The 10,132-nt window shown below is 42.9% G+C and overlaps 1 protein-coding gene across 1 annotated transcript in view; it reads left to right on the top strand.

The window, feature by feature from the left end:
* Positions 1-4,135: 4,135 nt before the first annotated feature.
* Asb9 (ankyrin repeat and SOCS box containing 9) overlaps positions 4,136-10,132 on the top strand; it is a 23,938-nt gene continuing 17,941 nt past the window's right edge. The window contains exons 1-2 of the mRNA XM_026784922.1: positions 4,136-4,204; positions 5,163-5,242. Coding sequence (XP_026640723.1) covers positions 4,201-4,204; positions 5,163-5,242 — 84 coding nt within the window. The 5' untranslated portion in view covers positions 4,136-4,200. The remainder of the gene's footprint in view (positions 4,205-5,162; positions 5,243-10,132) is intronic.

Here is a 10,132-nt window from a genome sequence, read left to right as displayed (position 1 = left end):
TAAGAAAAGGAGGGGGAGCATTCAGAAAGAATGATAGGAGGCAGAGGAGAGATTAAAGTAAGGCATCTACGAACCAAGGAAAGCCAAGGATGGACGTCCAGTATCAGGAGCTAGAGGAGGATAGGAGGGATTCCTTCCTGAGACTTGGAAAGGGCATGTCCTTGCTGAAGCTGTCAGGCTTCCTTTAGACTCCCAGCCTCGACAACAGCAAGAGAATACATTCAAATTGTCTTAAGCCACCTAGTTTGATGTAGTTTGGAACAGAATTTTAAGAAACTAACTCATATTACTTGTAGACACTTCACAGAGTACATTGAAGGGTGAATTAACCTCCCTAACTCCATCTATCATCCATCTATTAGTTAAGTTTAAAGCAACATTTTTTTTTACATTTATTCCTTTTGTATGTGTGTGAGTGTGTGCCTGTGGAGGTCCCGAGGACAATTTGTGGGCATAGGTTCTCTCCTTCCACCATGTGGAGCCCGGGGATTGAACTCAGGTCGTTGGGCTGGTGGCAAGTATCTCTACCTGCTGAGCCGTGTCTCTGGCAAAGTTGGTTTTCATTTGTTTGTGGGCCAGGAAGCTCATACATCTATAGGTAATGCTTTCTTTACAAGATTAAACCCATCCTATTAGAAGAGAATTTTCACATTTAAGCAGAAAGCAGGCAAGAATACACATAGAAAGAAAGTAGGTTTCATCTGGGGATGGGTTGGTTACTTTAAGATATTGTGGTGACTTGGCAGAGGATGCTCTGAAGGTGTCTTCTCTGTGAAATTGTGGAGAGCAGGAGGGAGGAGGGTCCAGAGAGGGGGAAGAAGGGAAGAGGGGAGGAAAAGGGGGTGGATAATAGATGGAATAGGTATGACCGCCTTGCCCAGCAGGTCTCATGTTCGCTCCACCCTCTCCTCATCAAGATTCTTCTCCAATGTTGTAGTATCGGCTCATGCCACCAAATCTGCCTCTGCCATGTCTCAGATACTCCAGTCTCTTTAGAGCAACTCCCTCCTCCCACTTTTGACCTTGCAGAATGTTTCCCAACGTGGACGGATTTATGCTACTGCCCCGCATTTACTAGAGTTCTTTGAGCTTCCTTAATAGCTCTTTTCAGAATGCAGCAATTAGTGCATTTTAAATCTCTCCTGAAATAATGGAAATCTTAGAAATTGTTCCAGAAAGCACAATAAAAGTGAAACGACAACCTTCCTAATGTGCCACAGGCTTGATGGAGACGCTCTCCTTTTCTCGGGTAAGTTTAATGCCACTAATTGGAGGACTCATGGAGTAGCTTTGTCTTGAGTGTTTCCTGCGTTGTTCACTCATAAATCACAATGCTGGATCCATGCTGTTATCAGTGACCTCGTTTGGCATCCATTTTGTTTTTGGCTGTAAAACCAGATATAGACCATAGTTGAACAAATGCTCTTAATGAGTATTCAATATGCCAAGAGTGTGTACAATCTGTTGCATACAGTGACTCTCAAATTTCAAAGACTGTGGTGGAGTTGATGTGAAAAAGGTATTGTGGCCTTGAGTCTCCCCGTTATCTCATGGATAGTCTCCTCCCATGAGCACCGTCCTTGGTCTGATAGGAACATAGTCCCCTCTTTGCTTGTTGTCTTCTTTCTAGCTGGCACTTGTCAGGAAGTGGGAGAGGTTGCCTTAGGATTTTGTTGGCCATAGATTGAGCCTGTAGCTCATTGCTTACTTCAGACATGTGTCCTGGAAACTCTTGGAGAAGGGTGTTCTAGGTCTTTCCTGAGTTGGCTGTCACATGGAACAAAACTCAACTTTCCTTCCCATGTTTTATAGAGCAGAGGGTGTATGGACTATTTCTATCCTGCAACATTATGGTGTTTGATTTGTTCTCTCTTTCTCTCCCTCATCCGCTCCTTCCATCTCTCCCTTCCTCCCCCTTGCATGTGTAGTCTGTGCTGTGTCAATGCTAGAAAAGTGTTAATGTGTTACTCTTACCGGTATCAATATTTAGGTTTTTACATACTCTGCTATTCTGAGATATGCTAAGGGTAGAGGCCTTGTATGCACTTAAGAAAGGTTTAGGCTAAGCTTAGACCTATGTTTTTTTTTTCTGGGCAGGAGCACGAGCTTAACAAATGTTATATCAAAATGGCTTTGGGGTTAGAAGGGTAACCCCTGTCTATTGTTGATGGAAATACATCGTGAGACAGCCACTTTGGAGAGTACTCTCAAGAGGCTAAACAGAAGTCTCATTTTTGGGGGGTGGGGGGATTAGATACAAATAATTGAAAACATAAATCTATCCCAAATATGGACAGGGATGTTTATAACAACATTATTACTAACCCCAAGGTGGAAACAACACAAATTTGCTTTACCTGGTGAATGAGTCAATAAAATGTAGTCTATCTATAGCAATGGTTATTTGACTAAAGATGGGAGGAAGTGCTAGTACATGCTACAGGGTGGATGCAGCCTAGAGCATGCTGAATTAAAGGCATCAGTTCCAAAGAACCACATAACATACAGTTTCACTTAGAAGAAGTGTCTAGAATAGGCAAATCCTTGAAGACAAACAGATCAATGGTTGTCGGGAGTTGGGGCAGGTGCAGATATCTAGCAAATGTTAATGACCGTGAGGCTTCTTCACAAGGTAATGAAAATGGCCCGAGATCGATTGTGATGCTGGTTGCAGACTCCTGTATTTATAATTAAAAGCATTGGGCTATATGTGGGCAGGTCATATATGAGTTGTAGCCCAATGAAGATGTTCACTAGCTATCCAGATGTAGATATTAGTATTGTCAGCCTTGTGGTGTGTTCTCAAACCATATTTTATACTTCTAAAAGATGCAGGCTGTCTCTGCTCCCTCAATACTAAATTGTGCATGATTTCAAAGCATCCATTAGACTTGGTTTGGGTCTTGGGGGAGGAGCATCATTCTGTATTTGCTGTAACAAAGAGGAATAATGTTTCTTTGATGACTAAGTAGGAACCGAGACCCAGTTTTGGGCCTTCAGTTAATAATATAGTTGCAACACTTTAATGACATCTGGGCAGAGATGTAATTTAGGCCCTAAATGACCTTCCTGGACTGTTTAGGCTGTCAAATATAATAATCTTAGACAGCATTAAAAATGCAGAGGGTTTTGACAGCTGTATTTCTTAGCAGCTGAGTGCTTGGAAGAAAAAAAAACACGCTAATCATGTCACACTCAGCCATTAGTGTCCAGTTGCACATGCACTAAAACTAATTTTCAAAACCATCCTCGAGATTTGTCTTTTCTCACGGAGGATGTTCTGTGAATGGTGTCCTCCATGATCAGCATCCAAAGGATGGGATTACCTGCATTTTTTATTCTAACTCAGCATCCAACCTTTCCGATTGTATAATCTGAAATTAAAACTCCCTAGAAGCAGTGGTGCTTTTCCTGAGAGAATTAGGAACCTCTGCGGATGCTGTGAGGCTAGGTACCTAGTTCAAGATTTCGAAGCTAGGAAAAAGCCATTTCCCTTAAGGTGTTTTGTCTCCAGACCTTAGTGACCCCAGTGCGAAAGCACTGGCTGGGCTGCGTGTAGGCGGCCCACACGGCGTCCTTTCATGTACTAAATGCTTAATGAGCCCATCTGCAAGGATGGTAATTTGCTCCCTGGGACAGATTTGCCAGGGCACTGATGGCTCCAGGTGGCAGGCAGCCCTCAGCTAACGCGCGCGCGCGTTAGGTACAAAGTGTTCTCATCTTCCTCTTCGTGGTCTTTCAGTCTGCTGGGCATTAGCAATTCCCCACGCTCTCAGGCTCTCTCAGCCTTTAATAGCCCTTAAGTGCCCATGCAAGGAGCAAGGAGCATTAGACAGTCGCACCTTGCCTGCGTGCCGTGTGCTCATCAAAGCAAGGCAGAGCTTGGAGCCGATGCCGACTCGGGCAAACCTCCCCCATTGTAGCTTCCTGCATCTGGTTGTTCTGGAAATCAGATGCAGCTTGAGAGGAGAAACAAATCTGGTCTATGCCGCATTCAATTATATCTATACTTAATTACAAGGGCAGAGGAAAGCTTAATGTGCTGGATAGGGTTTACGGGCTTCTTTCCTGAAAATTTGTAGTCCTCTTGAATGATAGTAGACCACATTTGCCGTTTTAAATGCAGTGTTTACGGGGTGTAATCAAGGCACTGTTTAGTGTCACGACAAGATAATAATAGTAGCTAATACGTATTGAGCCATGGGTAAGTATATTTCTGTCTTTACCCAGAATTAAAGTGACCGTCAGAGTTTGTTTAGGGGGCTACTGTTCAGAAGAGGTCAACTGGGTCAGAATTTATGGTTCTTTTAATCTCATTAGGACATTGGTTAGAGGGGAGGGGGCTGCAAATGATGCCACAGTTTCAAGGTTAGGCTGATTTGTGCTTAATATTGGGACAGACGGTACCCTACAAATAGATACAGTGTTCCTTAGACTGGATTCCAAGCCCAATGGTGTAGGTAATTATATGATTGCTACTATTCCTGCATGCTACTGTTTGCTGAGCTGCCAAAGTTTGTGTTTTCACGCAGGAAGGGAGACTGGCAACCACAGCTGAACTCTCTAATGCTGGTAATTAGCAAACCTCTCGCATCACTAAATGAAGCCTTCGCCTTTGAAGCCAGTATGAAAATGGAAGTGCAGTCATCTACCTGGCATTGCGGCTTGCCTCTTTAAAATAGTAATTGAAATCAGAGTTGTTTTGGAACGATGTATAAAACCAAAAATTGTATGCATTTGTGAGGTACTGGGTAATGGCTTGATCCATGTTGAAATCATGTTATAGATAGCTGTCTCTTCAAGCACTGGTTGTTTCTTAATGCTAAAAATCTCAACGGTTTTGTAGCTCTTTGATGACTGTATCAGGCAGATGCTATTTAAAATCACCCTAGGGAGGAGCAGTGGACCATAGTGTCCTCTTCCTCGCTCAAAGAGTGATTTAGTATCCACTGATCAATCTTCTTTATCTCTTCTCTCATGCTACTCCCCCGGCCTCTGGTGACCACCGGTCTCCTCTTCATTTCCTGCATAGGAGCTAGATCGTGTTGCACTGGTTTTTGGTGTTCGGCTTACTTCACCCGACATGTGTTTTTCAGTCCTTAGTTTGGGTGCTGATCTAAGCATGTGAGCATGACGTAACTCATTCCTCTCTTTCCATGCAGATGTCGTGTCTGATTGGTCACCTCTGCACGATGCTGCCATCCATGGCCACCTGCTGACCCTGAGGAACCTTATCAGCCAGGTAGCTCTAAAAATAATACTAACAGTGTCAAGTATCTCCCATTGCTATATCAGACTGAGAAAAGAGAAATCACAGAGTGATAGCAAGACAGACCTTTCCTCAAGCAAAATCAGCAAAATGAGGCTTTTTTTTCTTTGTAGGCTGTCACAATGTCAGTGTTTTGTGAAAACCTAAGCACACAGTGGGAAGCGAGCTAAATAGTTGTTCGATGACTTACCAGAAAGTGGTACTTTATGTTCCTTTCCGTTTTCTAAATAAACCGTGTGCTTACATTTATTAGGGGGAGATGGTTCATTCGGTAAAGTGCCCATTGTACAAACATGAAGACCTAAGTAGGAATATCCGGAACCACCCCCCCACACACACACACAAAACCCTAGCAAATATTAATCTGGGCACAGTGGCACTATAACAGCACTCAGAGGGCAGAGACGAGCAGATCCTTGGATTCGCTGTCTAGGCGGTTGGTGAAGGCTGGGTTCAAGAAGTGACCCTGTATGAAAAGAAGAGGTGGTGAGCAAAAGTGAAAGATAGCTAGTTTTCTTCCTCTAGCCTCCATGTGGACACGGCACATGCATATGTGCTCCTACAGAAATACACACAGAGACTTGTAACGCATGGGCAAATTCACCTTGCAAAGTGTGGATTTTCAGCTGCGGCAGCTCTGTCTCTCAGGGGGATGATTTCTAGAGCCATGATTGGCCATCATACTAGAGTGGTGCCAATGCATCTCGTGGGTAGGAGGCAAGGAAGGCGTTGAGTGTCCTGCAGTGCATAGGACAGCCCTCATGTCAAAAATGAGGCGGCTCTAAATGTAAGCAGCACAAGACTTAAAGACTCCTAGTGTAAAATAAATGCTTGGAAAATGTCCTTTTATATAGGTGATATTCAGTGATATTTTCAGTTTGGTCAAATTTCCAGTTGCTTGTGGCTCTCGATAGTTTGATTTTTAGTTTTCTTCTCCTTAGGTGCAATTTGCCTATACTTACTGACTTTTGTTGGCTTTAAATTATTAGAATCTTTTGCACAGACACTTTAAAAAGCAGTTTACATTCTAACAAAGTCTTTGTTCAAAAGGTTCTATTCTCTAAAATGTTACTGTATGATTGTGCTTTCTCTCTCTCTCTCTCTCTCTCTCTCTCTCTCTCTCTCTCTCTCTCTCTCTCTCTCTCTCTCTCTGTGTGTGTGTGTGTGTGTGTGTGTAGAACTAGGGATGGAACCCAGGATCTTGCCCAGGATAATATACTTTGCTCTTTTGAAAGCCAGCAAAATCTATGGACACACTATCAAAGAAAAGTTTCAAATACATGAAATATAAACCAGGGGAAACCTATCAAAATATTGAAACAAATGTGTGATGTAATAACATAGGGACTTTTAGGTTGATTTGTTAGAGTTTTAGTTGTGATTTTGAAACTGCCATGATTCTGAGCAGGGTGACACGGTCTTAGTAATTATGATTCACTGGAAATCTCTGGGATAGCTATGGACACGTAAAGGCAGTTAAAATAAAAGTGAATTCAGAAGAGACCTCAATTTGATGGACCTATCTAAAATAAAAAATTTGCCCCATAAGTATTTTATTTCTAACATAAAATTTATATTACCATAAGCTACTGTATTAAGACCGTTTTGGAAGCAGCAGCCTTTTATAAATAGATTCTAACTCATAGCTCTAGCTAAAAGATGTTAGGCTAACATTTAACATTTCAGTAAAATGAAATGTTTATGCTAATAAGATAGTATGAAAAGTCATCATTGATGCGTTTATCACTTGTTTTTATCTGGGTTTTGTCTGTTTCATTTTTATTTGATGTGTGTGGGTGGTTTGCCTGCATGTATTCTTGTGTACCATGTGTGCACAGTGCCACAGGAAGACAAAAGAAGGTGCTGTGTCCTCCGGAACTAGTGTGATAGACAATTGTGAGCCACCATGTGGGCACTGGGAATTGAACCTGGGTCCTCTGGAAGAGCAGAAAGTGCTTTCCTCTCGTGAGCCACCTCTCCAGCCATATGTGTCACTTGTTAACAGGAAAGGTGCTTTTTTACAGTTGGTATTTGTATATTTACTGACCATTAACTTAGAGCCATGCCTTTATCTAAATTCTATGAAGGCAGTTGAGTTGTCATGTTTGGACATCAGTCACTGCCTTTATAAAATGAAACCTCTAATACCCACCTCAATGTCCACCTCAAAACTCTGGAATAAACACTTATCCCAATAGAGTGGTAGGATACAATAACCATGACTTCTTGCTAGTGTTTGAGTTAGTTGACAGAACCTTGACTTGGCCAGGCTCAGCTCGAAGCTGTGGCACACACATCTTTCTTTGACCTCTGGCTACCCAAGGGATTTTTCTCTTCTTGGCAAAAGGCTGTTGCATAACAGGACAAGTTAAATCATTCAAGGATGGAATGCTTCCAATCCTGGTTTATGCCACATCTGTTAACATTGAATTGGGTGAATCAAATCAAAGGAAGAACATATTTTGTCAACTATGATGTAATACAGCAATGAAAGTATATAGTTGAATCTGACCAACACATTGAACTAACACAGAATACATACTTCCTGGGTCAGTTAATGAAATGTTAAACACGCGAGAGAAAAGTGATTGTCCAGTGTTAGATGTCAGCTCAGCAATCCCTTTGGGTACCCAGAGGTGGGAGTAATCTGGATGGCATACAGGTGTTTTCTTTCTTTACCTGTATGCAGATGACGCAGGTGTATTTTTTTTTTTGGTGATTCACTGATAACACTTAGGGTTTGTGAGCTGTTTAATAGATCTGTTATAGTTCAACAACAACAAAAAAAGCATTAAAACCCGACAATGCTGGTTCATTAGGTCAGCAGAAAGCAGTTAAGCTGCCAGAGATATAACAGAGAACTTAATTTGGTGGTGTTCCCTCCAGATTTTGTGTGAGAATTCCCATAGGGTGCTGCTTGGTGGGGGTCTTTAAAATTATGGACCCGTCACTGGACCCGCCAATGAAAGCCTGTAATCCCAGATACTCTGGAGCTGAGGCAAGAGGACTACAAGTTCAAGGCCATCCTAATTTACAGTGTGTTCAAGCCCAGTCTGTGCAACTCAGATCCTATCTCACATGTTTAAGATGGCTGGGTGTGGGGTGGGGGATAGCTCAGTGGTTTAAGTGCTTGCATCTCAAGTGTATGGACTAGGGAATGGATCCCCAAACCCATATGATGCACATGGGGATGTGGTCCACTTGCAATTCCAGCCTCTGAAACAGAGACAAGAGACCCCGGGAACAAACTGGCTGGCAAAACTAGTCATGCCTTCAAGCTCTGGGTTTGACTGATAGAGCCCCACCAATGAATAAGGAGGAAGGACAATTCCAGACTTCTTTTTTTTTTCTTCTTTTTTATTTTTATTTTTTGGATTTTGCGAGACAGGGTTTCTCCGTAGCTTTTGGTTCCTGTCCTGGAACTAGCTCTTGTAGACCAGGCTGGCCTCGAACTGCCTCTGCCTCCCGAGTGCTGGGATTAAAGGCGTGCGCCACCACCACCCAGCTGACCTTTCTTCTATACAGGAAAATGTGCCCACACGCACATGTAGCCATACTTACACACTCACACAAATACAAACATTCATACACACACGCACATAACACACACAAAACATGAAAATGGAAACAGAAGACAAAAACAGAAGACGAAAAGGGATTTGGGTATAGCTCCAGTGATAGAGCAATTGCCTAACGAATGACAGGGTCTAGGTTCAGTCCTGCGTCTTACAACAATGAACCAAACAAACAACATGGTAGCTGAATTCAGCCTCTTTTCATTATGTTGCCATCACTCTTGGGTGTAGCTTGGATACCAGGACCTTTTGAAAGCTTCCTCCATGATTCCTCTCTGTAGTCAAAACCAAGAAACATCTCAGTTAATTCTCCCCACAAGCAAATAGGGAAGAGGAGATTTTTATCCTTCAGAAACTTGGGGAAAACTGTTAGCCCTTCTTGCCTTTTGAGGGTTTCTCTTGCTGGGACAAAACACCATGCCCAAAAGCAGCCCAGGGAGTAAATGGTTTGTCTCAATTTATACTTCCAGGCCAACAGCTTATCAGTGAGGGATGTCAGGGCAGGAATCAGGAGGCAGGAACTAACGCATAGGCCGTGGAGGAGGGTTGCTTACTGGCTGCTACTCATGGCTTACTCAGCCTACCTTTTTTTTAGAGCACTCAGGACCACCTGCCTAGGGGTGGCAAGGCCTACCTACAGTGAACTGGGCCTTCCATATCAATCATCAGTCAAGCAATACAGGCTTGCCTCCAGGCTGATCTGGTGGGCACTTTTTTTTTTCCAGCTGAGGTTTCCTTCTGACGTGACTCTAGCTGTTTTCAAGTTGATTCAAAATTAGCCTGCATAGACGCCCACTGGGATCTTTAAAAAGCTAATTAAAGATCAGGACAGAAGCAAAATTACTTGCATTTAGAAACTGCCAACTGATTGAAAGCTAAGTGAGAAGGAAGAGAAGATCCCAGATAGTGTTGGCCTGGCAATTACTGAGTGCTAAACTTTTGCAGCCACCATTTTCCAGTCTTAATAACTTTAGAAGGCAGGTGCAGTTGTAGCCATTTTACATAGGAACATGTTGTGTTGTAAACAGGAGGAGCGGGCTGCTTCCCGCTCTCCGGCTCCCGGCTAGCTTTACCCAAAATAATTACATGGAAACTATATTCATTTAAACACTGCCTGGCCCATTAGTTCTAACCTCTTATTGGATAACTCTCTGTTGAAATAAGAGCGGTGGGCCTGAGTCCCAGGCGCCCGTCCGCCCACATGGCTAGCTTAGCTTATGCCCCGAAATAATTACACGGAAACTGTATTCTTTTAATCACTGCCTGACCCATTAGTTCCAGCCTCTTA

The sequence above is a fragment of the Microtus ochrogaster genome, chromosome X (genome assembly GCF_000317375.1).
Source record: "Microtus ochrogaster isolate Prairie Vole_2 chromosome X, MicOch1.0, whole genome shotgun sequence".
In the NCBI taxonomy this organism is placed as follows: Eukaryota; Metazoa; Chordata; class Mammalia; order Rodentia; family Cricetidae; genus Microtus; species Microtus ochrogaster.
Note: the sequence above shows the minus strand (reverse complement) of the source record. Positions and strands in the feature narration are given on the sequence as shown.